Here is a 27,168-nt window from a genome sequence, read left to right on the forward strand (position 1 = left end):
AAAGGCAGATCCAACAAAAACACGTCGGTACGCCGTCACGTGATGTCACCCTCAAGCGCCCACAACAGGACAATCTGCCAGGAAGGTAAAAATAAACAGAGATCTAAGTATGGGTCTCCAGGAAAATTACATTAGCTGAAATCACAGAGCAAGGCTGATACTGATTTGTAGTTACGTATGGGTATATCAGACAAAAATTGCAATGCAATGCAACGAGTGGGTGTGTAACGAGTAAAAGTCAGGGTAGAAGTAGTAAGAAAGGGCAGGAATATAACTCGAACAACACACTCGCGCAGCTGTAGTGAACATGAGCATTAAGCAAACTATGTCCGGCGAACAAGTCAAAAATGCGAATCCGTGGTATGTATGTCGCGAGGCGGTCATATCGTCTCTTTGATGCTACTGCTCGAGTCCTTTTTCCGCTTGCCCCCACCGACGTTAGCAATCTTCTTCAGCGACGATAGACTCGACCTGCTCTTCTCATGGATTTTATCCTTCTTCGGAGAGTCGCTAGGTCCTGAAGAAGTCACAGACATGGCATCTGCTGCTGGGTCGGAAACAGCATCGTCTGCTGGGTTGGTATCTACAATGCCACAGGAGCCTCCACCGCCGACCAACCGAATAGTCGTGCTAGCTTCTTGAACAGCCTCTTGCGACAGTCGCGGGGTAACAATGGGCTCTGATGACCCAGAAGCCTCTAGTTGTGCCACATCAATAGTGGGAGTCGAGGGTTGGAGTGGGACTGCATCCATAGCAGGAGCAGAGTCAGCAAGCAGGTCAGTGACGTTTTCTATTGTAGGGGGTGGTGTCCCTATGCGCACGTCGTCTACCGCAGAAATAACCTGTTCGACAGGAATCTCCACTTTCGAAGGAGGTGAACGTCTAGGAGGAACTTTAACAATTACCACGTCTGCTGGTATTTCCCGCATGCCGAGGCCACGTCCTGCTTCGAGATCCTCGCTAGACGAGCGTCGCGAATCTGGCGGCGAAGGAAGGGAGATAACATCGTTGACAGTCGGTAGGCCGACGGGCAACGGAGCTGGGGGTTTGGTGATGGCGATGGTGGGAATAGGTGGGTGGGATATAATACTGGGTTCTTCTGCGAGTTTTAAATCCGTGAAAACGGGTATAGGAACAACAACTTCAGAGTCAGTGAGGTTTAAAACGCCAAGACCATGTCTCTCCGGCGCCTGTAGTAGTATGTTAAACGGTAGAATTCACTAATAAGAACAACAATGATGCGTACCTTGCCCTTCTTCTCATCCAGTAACGGAGCAGCTTGGAACAAACCTGATTCGTACCATTTCTTAACGCTCCGGTCAGCCCATGCCTCCATTGGATTCAACCCCCTATACTCTCCGGTGAGCCGCAGTCCCCCCGGCCCAGCCTCCCCACCACCATCACCTTGCCCCCGCCCATTTCCGTCAAAGAAGTAGGCCTCATATCCCAAGCCATCTTCACTGCCTTCACTCTCTCCTGCCTGTCCTAGCTCAAAACCTTCCCCACTCTCTAATTCATCGACGAAATTTGCGAGCCACCGCCCCCATCCACCGCCCCCATCCCCGTGCCAAAGCACTATCTTGGTGTCAAATTCGCGCCCAAAGACAATGACCTGACCAATGGTGCCGTCCTTGTCAGGGTTTAGATCGACGCCAATGTAGTTGCCTGCCTTATCCACGACGAGTGGGATCCAGCCACGCTGCGAGTATTCTTTCCGCACATAGCCGTCAGGTATTGACCGCATGATATCGCGCAGACGTGGATTACTTCCTGTCTGAGGGTCATCATCGACTTCGCGCCAAAAGCGCCATTCATCAAGGACAGCTTCGAGTGGGAGTAACGAGAGGCCAAAGAAGAGACCATCTGAGCACCCCTGCTGATGATTCTGCTTCTTGTCCGTCCACGACAAGATAAGACTCCCTGACTGCCTGCGGTAGTGCAAAACCAAATTGCATCTCAATTTGCGCGAGGTCCTGTGGAAGAATGCCGTAGTTAAGGGTATCGCCTAGTTCTGGGTATTCACGAGCGAGCCATAGTTTTAGGCGATTCCAAGTATTTTCTAATGGGGGGTAAGGTGGCGGTGGTGTCATTGAATCTATGAGGGGTGTATGATGTAGAGGAAGGAGGGAAGTTGGTCGTGAACGAGAGCTATAGGTGAACAAACGTCAGTTTGAAGACATAAAGTTCCGGTAAGGACGCACGAAGTTGGTACATAACTATATGAAGAGATTGGTGACTGTGGTGGATAAGTGTATGCTGGACTGAGTGGGTCTGGTGTCTGCAAAGACGCTGGATTGAAAGCGTCTGGATGTCGCCCATGACCCGATGACGAAGTTGGGAGTGAGAACGCCTCGTGCGTTGTCGACATTGCCTGTCCTCGTCGTACAGACTGTTTACGTTCAGTCGAGAACAATGATGCGAACCAATTCATTGTTGGTGGTCACCAGCTCAGCGACGAACGAATTGCCAGGCCTAGGACACACAGTCCGCAAGAAGAAGGTAAACCGATGTGTTGTAAGTAACCCTACAAGCCGGGAAATTGATTTTCTTGTCTATTTCTGTCCCTACTACGCCGCCTCAACCTTTCGTTTTCATTAACTTCTATTCAAAACATCCCTGAGGCTGCGTGCGCAGTCCGAGCATCGTTCTCGTTTAAAATTGTAAGCAATCCCAAAATATGAAAATTTCAGCTGTTCCAACGACGACGGAAATGGTCGTGGAAGAATGTGTGGGTAACATAGATATCGAACGTGGAAACAGGCTACTCATCACTACAAAGTCACATCTCTCCAAGGTTGTCGGAGACCTTGAAGTCGCAGGCTGTCTTGGCTTGTACCTCCTCCACAGTCACACCCTTGGCCAACTCCATGAGCGTCAAGAAGCCACCAGACCGATCAACGTTGAACACAGCGAGGTCCGTAATAATCTGGCTGACCGCCCGCGTACCAGTCAGTGGCAAAGAACACTCCTGCATGATTTTTGGACTTCCATCCTTAGCACAGTGTTCCATGGTCACGATGACCTTTGTCTTGTCAGGATTTGACACGAGGTCCATGGCTCCACCAATGCCTGCAGGTGTAACATAAGACCATGTACAGATACGATACCGATTCACATACCCTTTACAAGCTTGCCTGGAATCATGAAGTTTGCGATATCGCCAGCCTGCGATACTTGCATAGCCTACATGAATGTTTAATCAACAAGGTTCCCACAGCCAACGAAACTGTAACATACACCAAGGATGGCAACGTCCATGTGACCGCCCCGAATCATACCAAACGAATCAGCTGAATCTATGTACAACATATTACCCTCTGCCTCCAATGGTGCATTGACGTCACTCACCGAAAATCGAAGCGCCCGGTAGCAAGGTAGTCGTTTCCTTTCCGGCATTTGTGATATCTCTGTCGGCTGAGCATCAGCACCAACATCGTTGCAACACGTAGCCCCCGACACCTACGGATCAACTTGGTCCTCGGTGGGGAATGGACCCATTCCCAGAATGCCATTTTCACTCTGCAGCCAGATCTTGACGCCCGGTCGTAGATATTCCGTAACGAGAGTGGGAATGCCAACACCAAGGTTCACATAAAAACCGTCACTGAGCTCTTGTGCTGCACGCTTTGCCATTCTGCGCCGTGTGCTCTTTTCCAATAGTTCCTCAGGTGAGGGGCCTCCACCAGTCCCTGGTGGCGGAGCAGGTGGCAAGAATATCAAAACCTTTCGGTTCTGTAGCTTGCACAACCCGGTCAACAAATATCCCTGGGACGTGGACAGAGTTTGGGGATAATGATCCGACGGGGACAATCTCCTCTGCCTATAAGCGTGATAAGTGCGGTGACAAATAATTATCGCTTTACCCTTACCTCTGCGATTACCAACCGCGCACCCCTTGCCATGACATTATTGTAGTTGTTTGCAACATTTCGGAATATGAGGTTACCTGCCTCGTCTGCCTTCCAGGCGTGGACGAACGCAACGTCGCCAGCGATGGCTGGCTCCATAATGTACCGCTTTCCGTTGAACTCTCGATATTCCTTTTTATTTCCAGGGATCAAGATACCTTCTTTGAAGCCGCCTACTTTGTATCGGATGGGGATACCACCAGTTTCAACGGTCGTCGAGGCACCTGTGGGTGTGAAGAAGGCGGGAATGCCTGCGCCGTGCGCGCGCATCCGTTCAACGAGGGTACCTTGCGGTACCAGTTCGAGGGACATCTTTCCATCGAGATACATCTGCTCAAGGTACTTGTTTCTGGGCGGCAATGAGTACATGAATTTTGTTTCAACAGTGGCACATACCCGCCAAGGTATGAGATTATGAGCTTGTCAAGCTGGCCGCTCTTCATTAGTTTGACTAGCCGATAGAATCAGCAAGATTGCACTGCTTGGCGCAGAAACACGAAATACTTGCCCAGACCCAAATCACTGGAACCAGCATTATTTGACACAGCAGTCAAACCGTGGACGCCCTTTCGTCGTGAAAGGGCAGTGATCAAAGTCTCTGTGGGTTGATCATTAAACGTTCTTCTTTGGTACTGGCGGACGAGGAGCTCACCAGGAGTACCACACAAGCCGAACCCTAACGTTGAATGGGACCGCGTCAGCTTCAATCCAGCTGTAGTGGAACAGACATACCTCCACTCAGTACGATGTCCCCCGACTTGACATCTTGCACAGCAGCATCTGCGGATGTCCACACCTTCTTCCGCTTCTGTGCAGGAGACTGAGGCGTCCCGTAATGTCTTATGTACAACCGGAAGGATGTCAGACCCTCGCATCGTCGAAAAAGCTGCGTGCTGTGCTTAGGAAGGAGGAGAGCAGGACTCATAGATGCCATGCTTCAGGTCAGAGAATAAGGGGAGTATTCTGCTCTGATTCTATATGCATCGTCAGCGACCGAATGATCCAATAATAACAGTTTCAAACATATCAGACTTCTGTCCCGTTTGCGGGCAGATGGATCGGCACACGTATTTCCGTGCCATCAGAGGCCGCATCAGTAGCAGTGAAACATTGACAGTTCCTGATTCACAGTCGGCATTCCGAAATTCACGGTCGGTGGTTGAGGACCCCTAGCACCCATTTCTTGCTGGTAGGTCGGACGCCAAAAGGCCAGGTTGATTCTTGAAGGTCAGGAAAAAAAGAGGAATGGATGGGTTATACAATGGGTTACACAAATCGGTTATAAATAACGTATCAAATGCTTGCATCTGCAAGAGTGTATGCCCTTGCGTCATTTTGTGTCGAATGGCGGCGAGGCTGTGGAGTATGGCCACTCATGTCGACATTGACACAGCGTACTCGTCATCTGTCCTGCTACCGTGACAGAGTGAGATGGAGCAACGGTTTCTCATCGTGACGCCAGAGCTATATTGCAATGGAAGATGTGGGGAACAACTCGGCCGAGAGAGTGAAAACACATTGCGTGACAAATTACAATCAGGTTGAGCTCGGAAACGAACGGAAGCGTGCCTCAAGGATGTCATCTTCCGTTCTCTTGCCGTCCGAATCGTTGACTTTCCGTATGACACGTCACACATGCGGGTTGGGGAGTAGTACTTGTAGGATGTGCCAGTGCCCAGGATTTTGATGACGGGGAGTCCGGATTATAAAAATCCGGGGCACTGAGGGGGCAGAACATACACTACTTGCTAGTGGAACCCGGAGACACTGCATGGGAGTTCCCTTGAGCCAGAACGGCTGGTTAAACGAGGCTGCCTAGATGGTATAAGAACAATACATTTACTTCAATGGACAAGTTTCATAAGGAAACGATGGTATTATTGCTTGATAATGATATCCTCGAAACCTAAGAGCAATCAAAGTTTACTCAGACCGCTCCGTACCTTGAAATCGCAGCCGGTCTTTGCCCTGACTTCATCAAGTGTTACGCCTTCTTGGAGTTCAACAAGCTCGAGGTGACCGTTCTTCCTGTCGACGTCGAAAACGGCCAACTCCGTGATGATTTGGCTAACAGTACGAGCACCCGTGAGCGGAAGAGTGCATTCCTTCAAGATCTTGGGACTGCCGTCCTTCGCACAGTGCTCCATCACTACTATAACCTTTGTCTGGTCGGGGTTAGATACGAGGTCCATAGCTCCTCCGATACCTAGGAATTTGATCGACAATGAGGATGCTGCGGAAGACCAAATGGCACGGACGCATTTAAAACCACGTACCTTTAACCAGTTTTCCGGGAATCATAAAGTTAGCAATGTCTCCTGCTTGCGATACCTGCATGGCCTATGGGTTGAACGAAACCATTATGAGATCATCCAGGAAGTCAACGAGTGTACAAGAATGCTCACGCCGAGAATGGAAAGATCGACATGACCGCCGCGAATCATAGCGAATGATTCACTCGAGTCTACACAACGAGTCAACAAAGATCATGTGACAAACGTTTGAGAACATACCGAAAACCGAGGCGCCCGGCATCAAGGTCACAGTTTCCTTACCCGCATTGATAAGATCTCTATAAAGAGAGGCTTAGTATTAGAAAACACTCCCTGGCGGCACTACTTACGCATCCACCTGCTCTGCCGTAGGGTATGGCCCCATACCGAGGATGCCATTCTCGCTTTGCAGCCAAACGCGCACGCCGGGCTCGAGGTATGCAGGAATGAGAGTAGGTATGCCAATACCGAGGTTTACGTAGAATCCATCTTTGAGCTCTTTGGCGGCGCGCTTTGCAGTACGATGACGCATTTTCTGTGCAGCTTCTTTCTCAGCACTCAGGGGAGACTGTTCACCAGAAGATGATGGGCTTGATGCGAGTTTGATATGCTCTATCAGCTTTGGTGCGGTGGCCTGAACAACCCGATCAACGTAAATGCCAGGAACATGGATGGCATTTGGTGACAGAGAGCCAGTAGGCACGATTTGGTCTGCCTGCAAGGAATGCATCAACTTCCGGCAAAAATATTGCGATGCCCCGACTCACCTCCACTATCGTGAGTTTTGCGTTCTTTGCCATGACTGTGCTAAAATTCTGCTGAGTGTACCTGTGCGAGTCAGCATACTCAGCGCTCAGGTAGACAAACAAAAATGGCCTCCTTACCGGAAAACACAGTTGCCAACTTCATCGACTTTCCATGCGCGAACGAAAGCGACGTCTCCAGCAATGGCCGGTTCCATGATATACTTGCGACCTCCAAATTCTCGCATCTCTTTCTTAATACCTGGTATCTTGACATCCATTGACGAATCCTCCTTCGTTGTATCGTACTGGGATAGAACCTTCCTCTACTGCTGTTGATGCTCCGGTAGGGGTGAAGAACGCCGGGATACCAGCGGCATGAGCACGGAGACGTTCGACGAGTGTACCTTGGGGGCATAACTCCAGAGATACCTCGCCCTTAAGGTATAGGGCCTCAAAGGCCTTGTTTCTGAACAAAAAGACGCTCGATCATACGCAGTACCCAAGAAGATGAGGAGCTCACCCGCCAGGGTATGACGCGATGATCTTGTCAATCTGCTTGCTGTTGAATAACTTTCCTATAGATATTAATAAACCTCCGGATCATAAACTGGTATGAATGAAACCAACCGAGTCCAGAGTCGCCAGCTCCAGCGTTATTGGAAACTGCTGTTAGCTTTGCGACGTCCTTGCGTTTGACTAACGCGGAAAGAAGAGTGTCTTGTTGTACCCTAGGTTTAATTACACTGTTCAAGAACCGACATCTATTGAGACTCACCTGGCACACCAGCCAAACCAAAACCTGGAGTGTCGCGCGGCACATCACACATACGTATGAAAATGAAACGCGACGATACTCACCACCACATAAAAGGACATCTCCTGACTTCACATCTTTAACTGCCTCCTCAGGAGACTCCCATACCTTCGACTTGTTGTTAAGCGGAACCTGTGCGTGGGTACTGGACCATCTTGGTCTGAGGAAGATGGTTGAACGGGATTTGAAAGGAAGTGGGACGAGCGTCGCTCGCGAGACGCATGCAACCAACATGATTCAACCTTAGGTGGACATCACGCTGCTGTAACTTATAAGTATTTGAATTTCGGGGTTCACCTCCGAAACACCCCCGCACCCCAGGTCCATCTTGTCCATCGTGCCGCTGCGTCGGTGTTCCTCACTGTGCCTCGGAGTGTGTTGCCCTGTTAGCATTCCCCCTGAACGCATCAAATTGATTACATCAGTGGCAAAGACCTCGACCACCGCTCGGTAAGCATATTCCTCGTCATTCTTAAGTCGAAGTTCACCGGTGCATACCCATTCTGCGTTGTTCTGCCACGTTCGCATCACTCCCTTAAACGTCCAGCGCCGAGCTACACGACCAATACTCAATATCGACATCCCCGACTTCAATTCCCACGGTGCTACCAGCTCTGACGCCGCCAACAGAAACCACCGCTGCTGCCCCAAACCCCTCCGCGCGCTTTCGCTTTCTACAGCCTACGGACATCAGTACCGACGGATAGACCTCGACTGGAGTCACCGCACCGACGCTTATGATCGAGCGCATTCCTTTGGGCAGCGCTTCCCCATACACCAATTTGGCTTCCTCATCCTCGTGTCCCACCCTCTCCCATACAGTCTTCCAGAAATTGGGTGTGTAGTGTAACTCCTTGACAGTATTCTGTTCTTTACATACCATGAAATTTTAATTGTGAACCAACTTAAATTTTCGTGTCTTTGGTTTACCCGTCATGATGCGCTGTTCCGAAAAAAAATACCGGCGGCGACTAGGGTATAGCACGGTGACCAACCCTTATCTGATTAGACGCCACGACAACCTGGGTTCAAGCTCAGAAGGTAGATGAACTTGCTCATCAACTTCTTTGTCAAGTCCCCCACCATGATTATTTTTAAAGACTGAAGTCTTTAAGGCCGCAATCTGCCAATGCCCACTTAACTTTGCCATGAAAATGGTGTGTGTCTGTGCTCTGTGCTCAAATGTGCCCCCTCACCTGCGTCGTCACATTGCCAGCAGTCATGTGACCGGGAAATTACTGGACATTGCGTCCCACAGTGAGTAAAGCTTCTTGCTCATCTTTGCCATGGGTGGCAAGGATGAGCAAGAATTTTCCCACGATCAGTCAGAACATTTTTTTTGCGAGGCTACAATAATGGTAATGTTGAGACAACAGCTGAGAGTCTCAATTAGTTCAGAAGATACAGAATGCCAGTTATCTTGCCCCAGGGTCAAAGTCTGTGATTGAATATCCTGACAACAAGACCAGCGATAGTCTTTTAAACTCCGATGTCTATTTACCAACCATACCATTTGCATGCCCTTTGTTAGACTCCCAGTCCCTGTGCTACTAAGCTTTGAACCCATTATGAAGAACTCAGATGCTACTGAATCATGCTCTGCTGCCCATTTAACACCCCACCATTTTCATTTCTCGGTTTTCTTGCTACTTCAGTACCGACCGAGACTCCTGTCCAGTCACCCTGCTCTCTGATTGCTCACCTACTCCAGGCTCATCTCCTCCCAAGGAACCGTCCTGACTGTTTAGTTGCCGTTTATCTCTGCTTATTATCATGATTCGCTCAGTCATCCGCAGCATCGTATGATCTTTTTATGTGATTCTTCACTCTGATCATGTTAGTGAGTAGGCTAGTATGTAAGTATCTTAGACTAACCTCTCGTTTCACTGGTATGACCTAGACTTCACGCTAACCACTCTGTACTCATCATCATCTCTGACGAGTCTAATGGTTGGTACTCGCTCACATAGGATTTGGTCATAACCCCACCATCTTTCCCTTCTGATGTACCAAGATCTTCCACACCCCTGCCTCCCAGTCCCTCCCCCAGCTCACCATTGTTTGCAGAGTCGTAGTATGATTCATTGTCGATTATAAGAAAACATTATCTCTGACAGCACACATTTCAAAGATGTAGGAAATATCCCTTTGATGCCTGAGTCCCCGTCATCCCTACCCCGCCACCCCCCCCAGGTCCCAAGACCCCACACAGGAGATATTTTCACCCTTACCCCTGCCCGGCATCTTTTGAAGATGAACACATCTTTGATAAAATGATGGGCAGACGTGTCAATGAAGATATGGAAGATTTGACTCAAAAGGTCAGCCCTATTATGTTCCTGTATTATGCCTCAGATGATCTAACAAGCATTTCTAGACCACAGAAGTGTTTCTAGAAGGCCTAAAGGGGCTTTCCCAAGATACTTTCCACCATGCTGTTTGCTACAAGCAATCAGTTCATGCACGCAAGCAATCTCACCTCCAGTGTTCCCAATTGGAGATTGAGGAAACTGACAACTTGGCCATGTTGCTTCAGTCTCTTTATGCTGATACCAAACTGGAAACCATCATGGCAGAGCACGAGAGAAATTTCTTCATGAACCTGCTAATTGATTGTCAACCTACCAGGCCCGGCACTTCCACAGGTATTCAATATTCCAAGGGAGCTTTGACCAAGGATAAGAGAGCTTTGGATTGGTCTAGCATTGAACTGAGGCTTTTGCAACAATGCGATGAAAGGGCACAGCCTTCTGAGCCTGGTGGCAAAGAGGAGTCGCAATATGGAATGATTGCCAACACCTAACTCTTGGGTAAGTGTCTTCTATCTTTGATGATCACCCCCTTATTAATCCCTCCATTCAATCCAAAGTGTGTTAATTATGCATCTGACCATTATCACCTGCCTGCCTCCCGGCCTCAGCTTCCTTTTGCACGTAATTTAGGTACTTTTACAAGGGCTTCTTGTCACACTTGCCAATCTAAGAATTTTTCATTGTTGATCAATTGACTGAAGACAAAAGATCTTCCAAGTACTTGCCCATCACCGTGTCTGGTATGGGCCACACCGTGGGTATGGCGGTCACAGGTATGCCATCAGTAAAATACCACATTACTTAATCAACTTGGCTGACTTGGCTGAAAACTGTTTGCTCTCTCCTGCAACATTCACTTGGCATATCTTGATTTTTTTAGTGCAAACTATAATAAAATATGTATGTTAACATAACCCAACAACTTTTTTCTGAACATGTTGAAGTTGAAATTTTGGCAAAGTGTGTCAACTTCTGCAAAGTCACTTAAGTGCGAGTTAAGTCTGTTTAAGGCAGCTTAAGTAACGTGGTATTTTACTGATGTGGCGGGTACGGTTACGGTGTATGTTCACGGGTAGCCGCGCTATCTCCGAATTTTCTCCGCGGTGTTATATGTTGGACATGACAAGGATTCGCCACTCACTGCGATCCTTATTTTTCGGAGGGTCGTTGACTGCAACAGTGACTCGCTGCTTCGATCCTATTTCTCGCTGCTTCAATATTTATATTCTTCCGTCTCGGAGACACATTACGATTACTGATTACAACTCGGTGATTCAACAGTATAAAGTGAGGTATGCAGACTCTACATGTCTCAATACTCTATCATTATGGTTAATCAGTCTACTGCCAATGATACGGCCTCGCTCGCTGAGTCTACCTCAACACGTTCAGATGTATCGTCATCTCTGCAGCCCATAGCGGACAATGTTGCAAAACGTGTTAAGCTTATCCTTCCACAGGTCAAAGCAACCCCCTCCGAGTTGCACTCCGCTGCTCCGGAAGTAATTGATGTCGATGTTGATAAAAATGATGCACCTCCTGCCGCCGAACAGGATAACGAAGCTGATCTAAGTACGTGAACTTATTGCTCGCGTTTGCGTGAACCTGGATTAATTTTCACTCACAGACGCACTCAAGAAAACTTGGCGTTCAGCAGTCTATTCGTTTTTTAAGCTTGACGCTGTGACTGTGAAACTCCCTTCCGGAGGTGTCCGCCGCTTCCAGGACTCCAAGGATAAGTCATCGACTACGAATCTAAGGCACCACGCCAATGGCTGCTGGGGCAAAGAGGCAGTTGATCGTGCATTTAGTGGCGGAAAGGTACAGGCCACGAGCGGATCAGTTTTCTCTGCTTTTGCTCGAAAAGGATAACAACCTGTTCATCATACTTATCGAATGCACACGAGCAATGAAGTTTGGTGAGTCAACATTTTTGGGGCCTTAAATCACTCACACTGAATTTAGGGCAAATCTCGTGCGGTGGATCACAGGGAATAATCGACCTGTGAATATCATCAATGACCGTGCACTTCGTGACCTCCTGCTCTCTGGACGCCCTAATATCGAACTGTCATCACATTTTACAATCTCTCATGATATTCGGGCGTCATTTGAAAAGTCCCAAGAACGCATTGGTAAGCTCTTGCAGGTATGTGATCATATATCGCCACAGAGTCTCAAGCTGCATACAGGAACATGCTGGCCGTCTTCATTTTGCCACAGATGCATGGACTTCCCCGAACCACCGCTCATTCATTGCGTGGACTGTCCATTTGGAACATGAAGGTGAAATAATATCATTATCTCTAGTAGATGAGCTTGACGACTATTTATGGCAACCAGTGGAGAATACCAAAGTCTCACTGCAATGGTAGATCCATAATCAAAAGACGTATCCGAATTTGCACCGGATGGCACTTGATTACCTTAGTGTTCCTGGTAGGTTGTGCACCATCGCTCTCGCTAGCATCACAGCTTATGTGTTCTACACCATAGCTACCTCGACTGTAGTCGAACGTGTATTTTCGCAAGGCCGGCACCTTATATACTTCACTCAAAACCGCTTGTCTCCGTCATCGACGCGTGCATTCCTCTGTCTTGGCTCGTGGCCACCCGAGGACCTTACTAAGATCATGAAGTCTCTGAAGAAAAGAAAGCGAGAGGACGAGAATGTTGGGTGAGGTTATTAGACCTACGTAGTGTTAGTATTTCTTGTATGTGTACCCGCGGGTATACCCGTGCTATACCCTAGCGGCGACGGCCTAGCCAGGCTGCAGGAAGGAGCAGGAGCAGGATTGGTGTCAAGGGTTACAGGCCTCAGGATGCAGAGAGATGGCGGCATTAATATTCACGGGCACTAGGATTGGAGAAAAAGGCAGAGGATGCTGTGCACAAAGACCGCGAGCTCGACAAGTAGGACAACGAAGACATACAATTAGGACAATAAAGGCGATAATACAAGAAAAAATATTTGTGCCTTTCGATCTGAGGGTGCGATCGATTAGTAAAACCCCCGACTGACCTTGTCACGTGTTAATTCCTATCGTCGGGTGCGCTCGTGTCCGAAATATTGATTGGCAGTATGATGGATCTTGAGGTGCTCTCTGTCCTCGTCCCTAATTCGCATGTAATCAAAGTCCGAATGAACGCGAAGGAGGTGCTGCGGCTCGTCCGATTTTCGGCTCATGTTCATTTTGCTTGATGCGCGCTACAGTCTAGCCCAACCCGCAGTCGGCATCAGAAGTAATCAGAATTACTAGTTTACTAGCGTACCGGATGCGTAGTTATCACGTACTGCGCGCAAAGACGAGTACATATTTATGACGATTCAAACAACCTGAAAGAAAGCTATTTTATAAGTAACTGCAAAGGAGTATGTACTGGGACCTACCGTCAGCGATACTCAGTTCCAACCATTTTAAAATCAGGCGTTTTTGAAAAGCCTGCTCAAATCCACGGTGCCTAGCTTCCCTGCATGGCCGCATCGGTGGCGTTGATGTGGCTGAATTGAAGTTCAGCTTCCTTTTTTTGGCATGACGAGGACATGTCGTCAGACTGCGGGGTATAAGTCCACTACATAAGCAAAACCCCTCTTGCTCCATACCTCCACCTTTGTTTTGCAAACCACAATACGAAGAACATTAGAGAACAGAATCAACATGTCGGATAGTTGGACAGACGGCATCTTGCTCAAGGTTCGTGGTTTCTCAAGCTTTAGAAATGTCGGACTCATACTATGTTTCTAGATCGCGAACATCATTGTTTACTTCTTGTTCCTCGGTTCCAATGTCTATACTGTAGCGGCGCCTCATGATATCTACTTCACTTCAAGGGACACATATATCACCCCTGCTCCATGGGCCTTTTTGATTTGGTATGTTGTTTGTTGCGCTCTCCGAACCGATACTGACGTCGTTCCCAGGTCTCTCATTCATCTACTCCTTCTCGGCACTATCATCTACCAGTTCACACCCTCTGGTAAGAAGGTAATCATCGATGGTATTTCGTGGCGCTTCCCTCTTTTGGGCATCTTGAATGCGATATACGTGAATTTGTGGGCGTCCCACCACTATGTCGTCGCATTCATCTTTGCTCTGTTCGTAAGCAGTGCTGTCACCGTAAGCTTATTCGCTTCATCATATTGAGAACGTCAATTACATCTTTCCTAAAGCACATCTACTACATCGTGAAGAAGTTTCACACACCTGCTAACGCCGGCGACGAAGTCTTGGTCCACTTGCCTATCTCCCTCTACCATGGGTGGACAACCGTCCTCGTCATCCTAACCGCGTTTGACGCATTTGGCGTCAACGCGCTTACTCACCCCGCTGGCGTTTGGACCAAAGTTTTCGTATTCCTTGCTCTGTACGTCATTACAGTCATTCTCTTGACACGTCACAAGTCTTACGTCGTACAGGTTCTTCCTCGAGGCAACTGCGGCAACTTATGCTTTCTCCAGCCCTGAGGGTGACCTCCCTGCGAGCTTCGCGATCACGTGGTCCCTCTTTGCGATCTTCGCTCATCAGAATGTTCACCGCTCAGGGTTCATCCACTGGTCCGCACTCGTGTTTGCAGTGCTTTCTGCAGTCTGGGTGTTCAGGGGTGTCTATGGCATGTTTACTCGGTTCAGGGGTGGCTCAATCATCTTGGACGAAGAGCGTGCCCCGCTTGTTGGTGGTCACAACTGAACGTCCGATTTTGAAGAGAAGACAAAGGTGACTGAACCCTGAACGTCTGTTGATATGTACTTTTCTTGCGAAATTCCTGATCCAGCTTCGTCTTATGAACTTTATTGTTCTTGTGCCCTATTGTAACTTGTTATGTATCTGCATTGTTGATCCAATTGGACTTTATTGTCTTTGAGAGTTCATCATGGTATAAGTGGGCAGTAATACATTGTAACCCAGACTACGAGCATACTGTATCATATGGTCTACGCGTAAGACAAACCGAATGTTCAAAAGACATGAATGAGAAAGGTTCTTGACGTGGAATGGTTCAATTGGTTGATTAACATGAAGAAGACGGCGACAAAGATGTCGGTTATTATCAGTGAAGAGGGAGGATGAGGAATATCCGTGCACTACGTCTGCTCCCCGGTCTTTCAACCCTCGGTAAAGAATATATTTTTATTGGCCTCGCCCACTGCCGTCGTCGAAGAGAGTCGTCGAGAATCAGGGCGGCCCTATCGACGAGCGGTGCAGTACGAGCCGTATGATGATAGAAGGCATGAAGAAGGGAACGAAGTCCAAGTGTAGACTGCATCAGGGTTTCCTGAACTCGCACAGCACCGTGTAGATGGTGTTGAACGCAGTGTAAATCTCTTCCCTGACCTAGCGGAGGAGAGAATGATAACAGTGTCAGCGGAGGGTTCAAACCAGATCCACCAACGTGTGTCTCATCTTGGAATAATCCAAGAATCCCTCACAAGAGATGATATAATAGAAGTCTTTACCTTTGCACCAGTCAATACTATCTTCCCCGACACGAAGATCAATAACACGACCTTCGGCTTGAGCATGCGATAGATGAGACCGGGGAACAACTAAACGTAGGTGAGCAAATAATGGTCGCTCAAATGACTACAACATACCTCAGGCTCGTAACTGCTGAACTGTCCGTGGCTATACGCAAGACCTTCCAAGCGAATAGGGAACTTGACATCACAACTTCCGACGATGTTTTGGATCTTGAACTCGGCAAACTTGGCGTCGAAGCCGAGCTTCTGCACAATACGCGCATACTTGCGCGACGCCAGTCGCGAGTCGTCTTCGCTCTTCGCACCCGTGACGACCATCTTGCCCGAGGCGAAAATAAGTGCAGTTGTCTTGGGATCACGAATACGCATGATGACAGCTGCAAAACGCTATCGTGCAAAGCGCATTGGCGTGCCACGACACGTAAGTCAAACAGTAGTACCAACCTTGGGGTTATACTCTGCATTCCGAGCGTGCAGTGCAATGGTCTTGAGGTCAAGACGGCAATCGAGGTTAACTGTAGCAACGATGTTTTGCAGCGTGGGCACGATGCCTTCCACAGCCGTGATGTGCTGTTGCTCAAGAGTGAGGGGGACGGGTGTGGCGGGGACAGCAGTAGTTGGTGGCGTCGAGGGGCCTGCCATAGCGGCTGATGTCGTTCCATTGCTAATTGCCGTGGTAGCATTGGCAGCAGGCTGAGGCTGTGAAGGAGGAGGGGTATGTGATTGGGATAGTGGTGACGGTCCCGGAAGCGCTAGACCCGATGGCGCCGGAAGACTGTAGGTACTGGCGCCAGGCAGCGCAAGACCATGACTAGGTTGTGACTGAGAAGGTTGACTTGGCTGGTAAGGCGCAGCAGCCCTGCCGAATGTGACCTGACGAGCGGGAAGTGCGAAAGACATTCTTGACAACGGACAGCACAATGAAAATTATAAGTCGTGGGAAATCTCGGCGGGGAGAAAAAATGCGTGAAGGGTCGAGGTCGCGACCATTATATATACCTTTGAATTTCAAACTCCGATCATGACTCAGACTGATTTCCATTCGATTGTTCCTCTTCCTCTCTCTCCCATCATCAAATCCATCACTTATGATCCGTGCGCGCTACCTTGTTCCTTTCTTATTCATTGTCCATACTTGAATGCATTCGTCTTGATATACTTTCTTTAGAGCGAATAGGATGCACACGTCCTCTTGGAATCGACTTTGAAAGCTACACATATGTTGGCGCTCAGGCAATACCTGTGGCGTGGAATATTCCAGAATTATACCTGGAATGGAAATATTATTCTCACGCTCTTGCGTCTGATTATCTGTACGTGTCAGCACTGCCTAGCTGCGCATTCTTGATGCAGGGTACGAGAGTGTGCTAAGGATTATCGATTATCACTTGATATGTTTCGAAACAATCTAGCGGGCTCTGCAGAATGTACAATGGGCTGGCCATCCGTTCATACACCCTCACCCTTACGTGATACTGCAACCGAAGTTCTCATTGACTAGTGTCGGGCTACTGGCGCCGATCTTGACATGAACGCTTTGTGAACGCTTGCGGGATGTTGCCAAATACCTATGCAGCAGTTTGATAGTGTATATCATTATGCAAATCAATCTCCCTGAAAAGCACGGACCCTCGCTAAGAACGTGTACTAGACACCACGGTATGTATCATTACATTGTTTCGACATTGATATCTGTATTTCTGCCCTAACTGTCAATAGCCCTATGCCTCTGCTTCAGTGACAGGCTGACTGTCCCAACTGTAATTCGTTAGGTCGATAGTAGTCAAAAGTCCTGTGCCGTCAAGTGTTACGGGTGACTGTAAGGCTGGTGCGGCGACTTCGGAAAGCTCTATCTCCGATTCAGATTTTGACTCGGACTCGGAGACACTGCGGCTACGACGAGCTATGATCCTGTAGATATACGTTGTTGCCACCAAGAGGTTGCATATGATGAGCGAAACCGCGAGCTAATTATTTTCGGCGAGCGGTCAACCAAAAGGTGCCTCAACGCGAGGCGCAAACCATACCTCTGAATCAGTCGCAATCCTCAAGATACTCCTTAATTGCATAATTTGGCAGATAGAGCGGAAAACCGAGACAATCGTCACAATGATACTAGCCGAAAATGTTGCCAGTATCATTCTGCGTTCCTTCGCTAGAAGCTTGACTCCCCACAGAAGATGCAAGGAAAGCAATACAAGGATTGCATCAGAAACGAAGTCCGCTGTTGTAACACCGTAAGTGGTCAGGATGTAGTTCAGAATGACGCTCTTACTCATTAACTCAAAAATAACCATGGGGTGGCTCAAATACGCATGTACTTTGCCATGCTTGTCGGGGTGATGGTACCAATTGAGATCATGGCCATATTGCCAAGCCTTCTGCGTTACTAGCGCGCCATACAACACCAGGAAAACGACGGATATTATGATGGCCGTGAGGCGCAATAACCTCATCGACCAGAAAATCCGTGCCACGGAAAAGAGAATACTTTGACGGACTGCCCTGACCCTATCATATGCAAGCGAACAAGTGATAGACACGGGAAGATGCGCACCAGATAGCTGATGGAAATGCAAACGAGTACACCCAGAACGATATGATTGACCACTGGCCAGCTATTAAGTCAGGACAAATATGAGCCCGTACCAGTGGATAAAATCAACTGACTTCTGCCCACCAGTATAATCGTAGGTCCATCCAGCAATTAACGAGGCCTTCAACATTCGTCATCACTGCGATATACTACAAGTACGACAACTTGCACTCACCACCCCACACACGAGCGCTGCGGCAGCCCACATATCCTCCACCCAGAACATTTGTGTCCGGGCACGATACCCGAGCCGCAGGATAGTAAGTAATATAGCCGAGACCTGGATGACAGTGTAACAGACTAAAAATCAATTGAAGGGTTAGGATGTTGCGAGATATGATTGGGCTTTACCTCTGAACGCCATCGGTGGCATGGTGTATCGACGATATCATGAAACCCAGCCATCCAGCTGGAGGCTTAAATTGATCATACAGCCTGATGTAATGTAAGAAGGCGTGGAAGATCAACTATTTTCAGGACAGAGCCAAGAAGGACATGAGTTAACTTGGCGAAGCTGCGAAGGTCATTCAAAATTTCCTCGTTGGTCGCCGAGTCTGGCCTTAGTGGTCTAGATCCCAAAATGCCTGGATGCCTTCGAATCTTGGGAGCGTCGTTGTTGTATTGACAGGAAGGAATATATAGAACGCCTTCGATGATGAAACAGTGACCCTGCTTCACCGCATTCTCGGTCGATTTGCGCGGAAGCTCGGCGACGTTGTACTATGGAAACTTCTCCCAGCCTATCATGCACGGGACATTGGAGCTCGATGGCTAAGTTATTGGGCGCTATGTCACGAACACCCTACCCTGACGTAATTCAGGGATGGTTGAGCGGCAAACCTGCCAAGCAATGTATGTGTCCTGAAGGTGATACGACAGCGGCCCGTTAGTAAATCAATCAAGCTCATTGGGAAACACTCCGGGTGTGTCAGTGATGTGATCTACCGAATTCTGTTGTGCGCGGAAGTTCCGTACCGGTCTGAATCTGTAAGCCACAGGTGCATGTTTCCTGCCCCGGCTAATTGCTTCTGAGGACTGCGTCGCAAGGGCTTGTGTAATTTCCTGTCGTTGCTGGTGCTGAGCCATGTCCCCCCATATTGGTACGAAGACCAATGTCAACGGGTTGATATCACATGTAGCCCGCCATATGCGTCCACGAGAAAGTTGTGCACAGACTTGGTGGGGCAGAACTATGAACTGCATTCCAGAGTTACTTCCGTAGTTGGAATAATTGATTCTCACCAGCTCACCTCGACGGGTTGTCGACCACTGACTCGGAGGTAGCCGTCGTTACGACTCATATAAGTTTTGGACGAGTAGAAGTCAAGTGGATTGCCGGTGTCAATACAACCTGAACCTGAGTCGGCTGTCTGCCTCCCTGACAGTGTGGGACACTGGCAACTCTGTTACATGTTCATATCCAAGCTTCACAACGCTTTGATAATGTCACGGGAAAACCCTGCTTGTGGTTACACTCTGTCGAATCTTCGACAGGAAGGTAAACTAGATCAAACATCTGCTACGCAGTATTAACAAATTTCTTGCCTTTGGAGTGTAGATTGATTGTTCGACCTTCTCCGCTCGTCACTTCCTGACCCGAGATCGCTCAATTCGACGGTGGTAAAAGCTTCCCGCGTAGTAGTTCGCGGCGTGATTCGCGTCATGGTCCGTGTCATTCTCTGCGTCGAGTAATCCTCGTCATCGCTAGAGACCCCATCGTCCGCACCTGCAAAACCAAATATGCGGTACAGGAACGTGACTACGACAAGAAGGTTGCAAACAAGAAGCGACATTGCTATCTAGTATGTTCAACATTCAGAAACAAGTTGTCGTAGAAGAAGACGTTGACTGTACCTGGAAGCTTGTCGCAGAGCTCAGCACAGTCCCGTATCTCGCTATCTGACAAATGCCCCGGAAGATGGATACAATGGTTACGACGATGCCGGAGGAGAATATGGCCAAAATCATCCGCCTCTGTCTTTTTGGTAGTTTGAGACTCCAGAGTAAGCGTAATGGGAGAACGATCAGTATCGCGTCGGATAAGCAGTCAACTTGTCGTGTATGCGAGTTCAGGTCGTGTACTGAGAGCCGCAAGAAAGGTCGCACCTATCAGTTCAAACGTAACCGCGGGTCGTGACATGTATGCGTGCACCTTTCCAGTTGTCGCGGTGTTGTACCAACTGGTGTTGTGCCCATACTGCCACGCTCTCTGTGCAACAAGACCTGCCCACAAACAGAGGAAGAGAACTCCCAGACCAAGTATCAAGCGACGGAGGTGCTGCGTTGCGTACACAATGCGAACGATGGAGAACAATATACTTTCCCGGACAGCCCTATCAGCCCCTCAGTAACAATGATGCAGGTTGAACACGAAGACACACCACACGACGGAGGGGTAAGAAAATGAGTATATCCAGAATGAAATAATTTCGTCTTCGTTGTCTGCAAGCAGGAATTTATGACCAGTGGGCGATATTAATGAGCGGACGTCCTTTACCTCCGGTAACGTAGGTCCAGGAAGAAGTCAACATGGCTATCCCGCATAGAAACGCGACGACTGCCCAAGCATCCTCGACCCAGAATCTTCTCAACCAAACACGGTAGGTGAGTCTAAAAACCGTCAACACCAGCCCTATGGCTATGATGGCACTCGAGATAGCTGAAAAAGGTTCAGCGAAGTTTAAATACCATGCACAAACCTACCTCTCAGAGTCACAATTGTCGCCCAAGAAATCACTAGTACCATGTGGGTTGGGATGAGCACCAAAAGGATGTGGCACCCAGGACAGCCAGAATAGCTGTATTTATCTTGTGGTTTTCTCGCACTTCGATTGATGACATCGACGTGAAAACTGTATCCCTGAAAGATTTACATACATCGTGAACGCAGATAAGGTAAAGCCCCCTAGCTTCAAGTTCCTCACCCTTTCACGTAGTACCATCCCGACCTCTTCGTGCGAAAGAAGAGTGCTATGCCAGCCTGTTGCGTAACGGCGGTGGTGACGTTTGTCATTGTTCCTGATAGCGACAGGCACGGGCATGATGCATAGCAGCATGAAGAAGTTCACTTTCAGCCGGCACTGGATGCAGATCTGGTCCGACGGCTAGTTTCTAGCCAGCTATGGTCCCGGGCTGGTTCGAGACTAGGTACGGTATATTACCGCAGTGACAAGACCTTTGTAAATGCATCGTCGAAAGCAGTCGCGACTTACCATTTCCGCATTCCCAGGTCACTTCAAGTTGAAACGCCACAGGTGCAAGTCTTTGCAAGCCCAGACTGTTGTGCTTGTTCACGGGGCGGTGAGCCTGATATTAGCCCGCTTATCCGGAATCTGTGTCTTCCTTATACGTGGAATAGTAGTCACGGGCCACGGCTCAAAAGACTACCAACTGTTAGAGTTCCTCACGATCGACTTTAGAAATTGGATTAGATAACCACGTGGCATTGCTATCCGCGATAATCTCTCGAGTCAACGTTCGTCTGATACTTTTATTAGATAGCTCAGCACCCTAGCTAAACTTAATCATACCTTTAGATGTCGAATTCCCAACCCACTACTGTCCCTGCCCAAGCGCACGAGCAACTGGTCACGCCGTGGGATGTCCAGGGTTCAGTCTCTGCTGACGGCAAGCAGCTTGCGATCGACTACGACAAGTTGATTGACCAATTTGGGACGCGCAGAGTTGATGCAGCACTTCTGGAGCGGTTCGAGAAATTGACAGGGCATAAGCCCCATCCATTGTTGAGGCGGGGAATGTTTTTCTCGCATCGGTGAGTGCTATGCGGCTCGGTTGATGCCCCTTGCATTACTGTTAATGTCGTTGTGCTTTTTTTCAGAGAATTTGACAAGATTTTGGACCGGTATGAACAAGGAAAGCCATTCTTCTTGTATACTGGACGCGGGCCAAGTAGCGATAGCATGCATCTTGGGCATATGATACCATTCCTCTTTACCAAGTAAGTCGCTCGCTCATGTCTGTCATTGGCCTAACAATTTCCGGAGATGGTTGCAGGATGTCTTTGACGTCCCACTGGTCATCCAACTAACCGGTAAGTTTTCCGTCATCTCGATTCGATCACTCGTTAAACTAACGAACAGATGATGAGAAATTTTTGTTCAAGCACGAACTGAAGGCTGAGCAGACGCAACAGTTCTCGAGGAGCAACGCAAGAGATATCATCGCGGTTGGCTTTGATGTCAAGAAGACATTTATCTTCAGCGACTTTGAATACGTCGGCGGACCATTTTACCGCAACGTCGTCAAAATCTCAAGACAAATATCATACAACCAATCGAAAGCTACATTTGGATTCAACGACTCGTAAGTCTCACGCATCCTTCATCCAGGACGATCGCCATATTTTGTTAACAGAGACAACATCGGGAAAATCCATTTCTGTGCCGTTCAAGCAGCCCCGTCTTTCTCTAACTCATTCCCTCACATTTTTGGCGAAGTCTCCAATATCCCATGCCTCATCCCCTGCGCGATCGATCAGGACCCCTACTTCCGGCTTACGCGCGATGTCGCTCAGAAACTCAAGTATCCCAAGCCATCCCTCATCCACTCCCGTTTCTTCCCTGCTCTTCAGGGCCCCCAGACGAAGATGAGCGCATCAGATGCGACCTCAAGTATATTCATGACGGATACCCCGAACCAGATCAAAAATAAGATCAACAAGCATGGTTTCTCCGGTGGCAGGGAGACGGAGGAGGAACACAGGAAACTTGGGGGTGATACGGATGTGGACGTTTCATATCAATATTTGAGCTTCTTCCTGGACGATGACGAAGAACTTGCAAAGATAGGCGAGGTCTGTGGTTGCGGTTAATGTCGGCGAATCATGTTGCTGACCCCTGGCAGGAATACAGGGCAGGACTTCTGCTTACAGGACAGTTGAAAGCACGTTGCATTCAGATGTTACAGGAGTTTGTGAAGGACTTCCAAGAGGTCAGAATCTTCGTTACCATCTTCGAGATTATGTACTCATCCTTATATATAGCGGAAAGCCAAGATTATGGATGAGGATGTCAACTTATTCATGGATCCGAACAGGAAAATAGACCCCAATTTTGGCAAGCGATCGCAGACATCGTGAAGTCATCAAATTGATACCTGTCATGGTAGTTGTTGTACGAGGAAGTCTCTACGATACAATGTGTGTGGTGCGCGTTGCAGCAACAGTGGGGGATATGCTACTTGGCAAATATTTTGTTTTACGTGTATGCATGCGAGTTAAGCGCGAGCGAGCATCCTAGACTCGTGTTAGGTGACTCATTGATAGCATTCACTGTTCATTCCATTAATATTCCTCCTGGCAAACCGACAAATTTAGCACCGACGCGCTTTGCCTCTCGATCTCACTCGTGCATTGACGATGATCTTGGGGTGAAGACAAATGAAAATGAAATAAAGGCAGAGATCGATCGACAAGATGGTACACGCTGTGCGAGCTATTACATATACTGTCTCTATCTATGGTAAGTGTGGTCGTGCGCGTTGGTGAGTCAGGTCCATCATCTCTGCAATATAAAGAATGTATGCTGGGGTCGTGAGCGTTAAAGATATGATGGTGGTGGTGGTGGTGGTGGTGGTGGTGGATATGATAACAAATACGTAGGGTATACGAGCCTGCCAACCTATGCCATGATCAACACGACAAATGCACCAGCGGACCTAAATTCGTCCTGAACGGGAGCGAGCATGCCAGACCCTCTTTAACCACGCGTTGGTGACCTTTAGGCCGTACAATCCACCGTTCATCTCTTTGATGCTGGCTTTGCCATTGGGAATTGCACTGGTGTCAGTGTCCTTCGTCCAGTGGAATGGTAACGTCTGTATTTTGTCATGCTGCCATGCTGCAATGGCATCTATGGCGGCCTGCCCCCAGTTGAAGGACTCGTGATCTTTATGATCCGCGGGTCCATCGACGAAAACGCAGAGCTTCTCGTTGTGTGGCTGGATGAACCCTTCCCGTACACCATTCCGGATAAGTTCACGGAGAGGGTTGTAATAGGACAGAACATTAAGCAGTATGACAGCTGCAAAGCATGGCTTTAGTTAGCCAAATTAGCGACATAAAAACAAGAAAATTATTTACGTTTGTTGTGAATGTTGAGTTGGTTCCAAGTTATAACTTCGAGGACCTAGGGACAGGATGGGATGAGTGTGAGATACTAGGTTACGCGAATGAGCCTCGTGTACCTCTTCAAAAGTGCCGTATCCTCCTGGCAAACCGACAAAAGCACCGACACGCTTTGCCATCTCGATCTTCCGCTCGTGCATTGAGTCAACAATGACCTTGAGGTAGAAACGAAAAACAGAGAAAGAAATGAAGCCAAATGGAGATCGATTAACAATGTGGTGTGCACGTGCAAGCCATCACTTACTGTCTCTATCTAATGTAAGTGTGGCCGTGCGCATTGGTGAGTCAAGTCCATGTTGTCGTTATGTATGACGAAATCGCGCACCTGTCCTCGTCGTTTTTCCTGGAGAGCTTCAGCAACGGATTCAGTCTTTGGAACACCGTTGCCTTTGTCCATTTCGCCGCCTGCGGCGTGAATGGCATATGGGATAACACCGGTAACCTGGCCACCCTCATCTATGACGGCACCTGAGATAATGCCCATGATGCCACATTTACCACCACCATAGACAAGAGGACGCTTTGCCTCAGCCAGCGCATGGCCCAATGCTATAAAAATACGACGCAAGATGCATCATGTGAGGGCATTCGCGAGATGAATGAATCAAGAAGACGTACAAAGCGCAGCAAGCTGGAAAACATTCTGCTTCCCGAGTGACGCAGCACAATAAACTGCCACAGCTAAAGAATTGGAGGGTGCAACCATAGCTAAGTGCTCTGGAAGAAAGGCTGACTTGCGAACAGAGGATTGGGGGTTAGATAAATCGTGCATGTTCTGCACCTTGGGAGCCTTTAAATGTATGTACAGTGAACTCGCGGCAAATGGCGTTTAGGGTGATAAAGATCGGCTATTTGACGGCGTAGGCACTATAGGGTACAACGAGGCAAGCTTGCGGTCGTATGTGTGAACCTGCGGTGCGGCTTCAGCGCAGAGGGATTTGTTACATAAATTTCACAGGTCGATAACCAAAAAAAACGAATTTGCAAACGACATATTGGGTTCGAGTGTTCTGTCTGCTATCATTTGTCCTGAAGCTTGTCACCGACCACGAACTATTTGCAAAGTATTCGAGAGAGTTTGCAAACCCAGCGCAATTACCGCTGCAGAGCTGCACTGTGCCACTAATGTCAACGTTGATTCCATCGACGATCCATATCCGGGAAATTGTCGCACAGCTTCGAGGCCAGCTGACTCGAGGTGAACACGTTGAGAACTTGAGATCCTGTAGCAGCCCACAGCTCACGATGGATCCTGGCAGAATTTGTTGCCACCAAGCACTAGGTCCAAGTCGTTGACACATAGAGAGCGACTTATGTGCTAGCGCAAATCATAACTACGTTTCATGTACGCCACTCGCAATCTCTTCCAGAAAATTAAGGCACATCTTGCTGAACCTACGTAAATCGGTTGATAAGGGACCTAAAAGATCTAAAGGTAGCAAACAAGTCGACTTCTTCGGTACTTAGTTCCGCAATTCACGCCCAACCTTCCTCCAAGCTCTTTCTCCCTCCGAAATTACATTCTACAAACAGCGGGATGACGCCTTGTTCTATCGGATCTTCGTAGAAGTCCATTAGCGCCCAACCCCTGATCCGCGGGGACCCCATCTGTAGGAATATTCTCCTGCCGTTCACTGAACTGGTCTAGGAGCCATTTTCCGACTCGAGCATTGACGCCTTCAAATCCAATTCTCCACCGCGGCCACCCGAGGCCTCGGGCGATTGTGGGAGGGAAAGCTAAGGGTATTGAAGATGCAGAAAGGAAGGATATCGAGAGGGTTGGGAAAGGAGAGCCACCGGGTGCAACGAGGATATCGGTTGAAAGGGCAACTTTCTCAGGAATAGAGAGGAAGGAAGGGATTGCATACCTGTCGTTATAGTCAGGCTCATGATTAGCAAGGCGATCCAAGGGCACTTTAAACATACCAGTCCTGAGTCTGCACCAGGGTGTTCTGGCAGTTCCAAGTGAAGCCGAGCTTGTCGCTGTCAGGCCAGATAGGTGGGTGGATTCCAATAGCAGCATTGTCCCACCCATCACCATTGCCACCGAAACGGCTGAACATTACGACCTTGCCTCTCACCTCGCCCAGGGTTGGTATTCTATTTTCTAAATACCACATGCCCAAACCCCCTGGTGAGGCCAAGATCTCTGCACGAACAAGGCTGGTGAAGCGTTGTGGATCAGAGTCTTCCTGCTTGATTGACATGACTATGGTCTCGCGCGAGGTGGAGGGTGCTATAAGGAACATGTGCACGGTTGATAAGATTTCCGCAAAGGGCGTACGTTCTGGGTATATTCCATGGTATGAAATAAGGCGGGAATCGACGATCGCTAAGCGTATATCGAGAACTCGAATGCCAGAATGTAGTTGTCTTTCAAGAGGGGTGCTTAGTGATTGACACTGAGAAATAGGCCATCCATAGAAAGCCATTCTATCAGCCTCGTCATATCAGCATTCCGCTCGCACATAGAAGCCGAGACATACGTATCATGAGTTCCTGATATGCGTGGTCAGGTAAGTACAAGCAACACAAACAATATTTTTACCTGGAAGCATCAAAGATGACAGTGGAGCGGCATCGGGAATGAGAGACAAGAAACAGGATGTATCGCGTCGAGGAAAAATAAGTAAACAATGATGCTTGCGAGACAACTAGTGGCATATAAACTCTGACAAGCCAGTAACGTCTACACCATTGTCTCACCTTATTGCGGTACACTAACCATTCTGAATCTGCTGGGACTTTGACAAGGTTCCAACTCGCTCCGGTGTCCATCGAAAGTCGCATGGTGACGGAACTTGGAGGGATAATTTCATGTTCTTTGGTCCCATAATGTCGAGATAGCTTGAATACAGAGCACTTTTGAGAGAATACTACGCTCTTGGAATGCGC

General features: G+C 48.4%; 11 protein-coding genes across 11 annotated transcripts; 3 read left to right on the forward strand and 8 right to left on the reverse strand.

Moving 5' to 3' along the window:
• Positions 1-380: 380 nt before the first annotated feature.
• EDB91DRAFT_1327471 (uncharacterized protein) lies at positions 381-2,524 on the reverse strand (the record flags this gene model as incomplete). Its single annotated transcript, XM_041325249.1, has 5 exons — positions 2,202-2,524; positions 1,905-2,148; positions 1,247-1,873; positions 864-1,190; positions 381-842 (listed from the first exon to the last, which is right to left on the reverse strand). Exons 1-5 carry the CDS (start codon positions 2,429-2,431, stop codon positions 381-383), a joined length of 1,890 nt encoding a protein of 629 aa, XP_041180960.1. The 5' UTR covers positions 2,432-2,524.
• Positions 2,525-2,779: 255 nt separating this feature from the next.
• Positions 2,780-4,842, reverse strand: EDB91DRAFT_1235494 (uncharacterized protein; the record flags this gene model as incomplete). The annotated part of the gene is made up of 11 exons (XM_041321328.1): positions 2,780-3,069; positions 3,120-3,183; positions 3,238-3,296; positions 3,349-3,407; positions 3,464-3,689; positions 3,724-3,820; positions 3,870-4,257; positions 4,305-4,359; positions 4,417-4,506; positions 4,561-4,584; positions 4,641-4,842. 11 exons carry the CDS (start codon positions 4,840-4,842, stop codon positions 2,780-2,782), a joined length of 1,554 nt encoding a protein of 517 aa, XP_041180961.1.
• A 982-nt stretch (positions 4,843-5,824) lies between these two features.
• On the reverse strand, positions 5,825-7,980 carry EDB91DRAFT_1327472 (3-oxoacid CoA-transferase; the record flags this gene model as incomplete). Its single annotated transcript, XM_041325250.1, has 13 exons — positions 7,786-7,980; positions 7,703-7,726; positions 7,555-7,644; positions 7,448-7,502; positions 7,234-7,393; positions 7,066-7,193; positions 6,949-7,009; positions 6,532-6,896; positions 6,422-6,480; positions 6,314-6,372; positions 6,185-6,248; positions 5,954-6,114; positions 5,825-5,932 (listed from the first exon to the last, which is right to left on the reverse strand). Exons 1-13 carry the CDS (start codon positions 7,973-7,975, stop codon positions 5,825-5,827), a joined length of 1,524 nt encoding a protein of 507 aa, XP_041180962.1. The 5' UTR covers positions 7,976-7,980.
• Positions 7,981-11,360: 3,380 nt separating this feature from the next.
• On the forward strand, positions 11,361-12,734 carry EDB91DRAFT_1244750 (uncharacterized protein; the record flags this gene model as incomplete). The annotated part of the gene is made up of 6 exons (XM_041322452.1): positions 11,361-11,625; positions 11,681-11,874; positions 11,921-11,967; positions 12,019-12,202; positions 12,246-12,424; positions 12,485-12,734. 6 exons carry the CDS (start codon positions 11,361-11,363, stop codon positions 12,732-12,734), a joined length of 1,119 nt encoding a protein of 372 aa, XP_041180963.1.
• Positions 12,735-13,712: 978 nt separating this feature from the next.
• On the forward strand, positions 13,713-14,741 carry EDB91DRAFT_1244751 (uncharacterized protein; the record flags this gene model as incomplete). Its single annotated transcript, XM_041322453.1, has 5 exons — positions 13,713-13,748; positions 13,800-13,927; positions 13,976-14,171; positions 14,225-14,418; positions 14,471-14,741. 5 exons carry the CDS (start codon positions 13,713-13,715, stop codon positions 14,739-14,741), a joined length of 825 nt encoding a protein of 274 aa, XP_041180964.1.
• Positions 14,742-14,907: 166 nt separating this feature from the next.
• Positions 14,908-16,498, reverse strand: EDB91DRAFT_1111577 (TBP-domain-containing protein). The gene is made up of 4 exons (XM_041317762.1): positions 15,977-16,498; positions 15,647-15,919; positions 15,509-15,598; positions 14,908-15,386 (listed from the first exon to the last, which is right to left on the reverse strand). The coding sequence occupies exons 1-4, from the start codon at positions 16,430-16,432 to the stop codon at positions 15,318-15,320; spliced, it is 888 nt and encodes a 295-aa protein (XP_041180965.1). The 5' UTR covers positions 16,433-16,498; the 3' UTR covers positions 14,908-15,317.
• A 628-nt stretch (positions 16,499-17,126) lies between these two features.
• EDB91DRAFT_824732 (uncharacterized protein) lies at positions 17,127-18,761 on the reverse strand. The gene is made up of 7 exons (XM_041328520.1): positions 18,480-18,761; positions 18,304-18,428; positions 18,213-18,249; positions 18,090-18,150; positions 17,808-18,037; positions 17,560-17,756; positions 17,127-17,499 (listed from the first exon to the last, which is right to left on the reverse strand). The coding sequence occupies exons 1-7, from the start codon at positions 18,499-18,501 to the stop codon at positions 17,254-17,256; spliced, it is 918 nt and encodes a 305-aa protein (XP_041180966.1). The 5' UTR covers positions 18,502-18,761; the 3' UTR covers positions 17,127-17,253.
• Positions 18,762-19,543: 782 nt separating this feature from the next.
• On the reverse strand, positions 19,544-21,265 carry EDB91DRAFT_824889 (uncharacterized protein). The gene is made up of 6 exons (XM_041328521.1): positions 20,832-21,265; positions 20,626-20,787; positions 20,510-20,570; positions 20,235-20,461; positions 19,983-20,179; positions 19,544-19,927 (listed from the first exon to the last, which is right to left on the reverse strand). The coding sequence occupies exons 1-6, from the start codon at positions 20,872-20,874 to the stop codon at positions 19,658-19,660; spliced, it is 960 nt and encodes a 319-aa protein (XP_041180967.1). The 5' UTR covers positions 20,875-21,265; the 3' UTR covers positions 19,544-19,657.
• A 345-nt stretch (positions 21,266-21,610) lies between these two features.
• Positions 21,611-23,481, forward strand: EDB91DRAFT_1111604 (tryptophanyl-tRNA synthetase). Its single transcript, XM_041317763.1, has 7 exons — positions 21,611-21,900; positions 21,967-22,086; positions 22,133-22,179; positions 22,229-22,451; positions 22,503-22,941; positions 22,992-23,078; positions 23,131-23,481. The coding sequence occupies exons 1-7, from the start codon at positions 21,665-21,667 to the stop codon at positions 23,224-23,226; spliced, it is 1,248 nt and encodes a 415-aa protein (XP_041180968.1). The 5' UTR covers positions 21,611-21,664; the 3' UTR covers positions 23,227-23,481.
• A 20-nt stretch (positions 23,482-23,501) lies between these two features.
• Positions 23,502-24,979, reverse strand: EDB91DRAFT_1312021 (uncharacterized protein; the record flags this gene model as incomplete). The annotated part of the gene is made up of 5 exons (XM_041325117.1): positions 23,502-24,169; positions 24,229-24,274; positions 24,333-24,428; positions 24,599-24,822; positions 24,892-24,979. The coding sequence occupies 5 exons, from the start codon at positions 24,977-24,979 to the stop codon at positions 23,805-23,807; spliced, it is 819 nt and encodes a 272-aa protein (XP_041180969.1). The 3' UTR covers positions 23,502-23,804.
• A 770-nt stretch (positions 24,980-25,749) lies between these two features.
• On the reverse strand, positions 25,750-26,705 carry EDB91DRAFT_1235506 (PLC-like phosphodiesterase; the record flags this gene model as incomplete). The annotated part of the gene is made up of 3 exons (XM_041321329.1): positions 25,750-25,881; positions 25,937-26,141; positions 26,200-26,705. 3 exons carry the CDS (start codon positions 26,703-26,705, stop codon positions 25,750-25,752), a joined length of 843 nt encoding a protein of 280 aa, XP_041180970.1.
• Between the last annotated feature and the right edge of the window lie 463 nt (positions 26,706-27,168).

This window comes from Suillus paluster, assembly GCF_016628075.1.
Source record: "Suillus paluster strain FC165 chromosome Unknown EDB91scaffold_8, whole genome shotgun sequence".
Taxonomy (NCBI): domain Eukaryota; kingdom Fungi; phylum Basidiomycota; class Agaricomycetes; order Boletales; family Suillaceae; genus Suillus; species Suillus paluster.

What these genes read in the sequence shown, in the direction of transcription:
- EDB91DRAFT_1111577 (XM_041317762.1), bottom strand. Translation starts at nt 16,432, where the DNA reads ATGTCTTTCGCACTTCCCGCTCGTCAGGTCACATTCGGCAGGGCTGCT. An exon ending in ATGCAGAGTATAACCCCAAG is followed by an intron (nt 15,920 to 15,976) that starts GTTGGTACTACT and finishes TTTGCACGATAG; the next exon opens with CGTTTTGCAGCTGTCATCAT. An exon ending in TAGTATTGACTGGTGCAAAG is followed by an intron (nt 15,387 to 15,508) that starts GTAAAGACTTCT and finishes CTCCTCCGCTAG; the next exon opens with GTCAGGGAAGAGATTTACAC.
- EDB91DRAFT_824732 (XM_041328520.1), bottom strand. Translation starts at nt 18,501, where the DNA reads ATGCCACCGATGGCGTTCAGAG. An exon ending in ATGGACCTACGATTATACTG is followed by an intron (nt 18,151 to 18,212) that starts GTGGGCAGAAGT and finishes CTGACTTAATAG; the next exon opens with CTGGCCAGTGGTCAATCATA. An exon ending in GGATTGCGACTGATTCAGAG is followed by an intron (nt 17,500 to 17,559) that starts GTATGGTTTGCG and finishes GAAAATAATTAG; the next exon opens with CTCGCGGTTTCGCTCATCAT.
- EDB91DRAFT_824889 (XM_041328521.1), bottom strand. Translation starts at nt 20,874, where the DNA reads ATGGTACTAGTGATTTCTTGGGCGACAATTGTGACTCTGAGAG. An exon ending in CTGGACCTACGTTACCGGAG is followed by an intron (nt 20,571 to 20,625) that starts GTAAAGGACGTC and finishes TCCTGCTTGCAG; the next exon opens with ACAACGAAGACGAAATTATT. An exon ending in TCTTACCCCTCCGTCGTGTG is followed by an intron (nt 20,462 to 20,509) that starts GTGTGTCTTCGT and finishes AGGGGCTGATAG; the next exon opens with GGCTGTCCGGGAAAGTATAT.
- EDB91DRAFT_1111604 (XM_041317763.1), top strand. Translation starts at nt 21,665, where the DNA reads ATGTCGAATTCCCAACCCACTACTGTCCCTGCCCAAGCGCACGAGCAA. An exon ending in GGAATGTTTTTCTCGCATCG is followed by an intron (nt 21,901 to 21,966) that starts GTGAGTGCTATG and finishes GCTTTTTTTCAG; the next exon opens with AGAATTTGACAAGATTTTGG. An exon ending in TTGTGAAGGACTTCCAAGAG is followed by an intron (nt 23,079 to 23,130) that starts GTCAGAATCTTC and finishes CCTTATATATAG; the next exon opens with CGGAAAGCCAAGATTATGGA.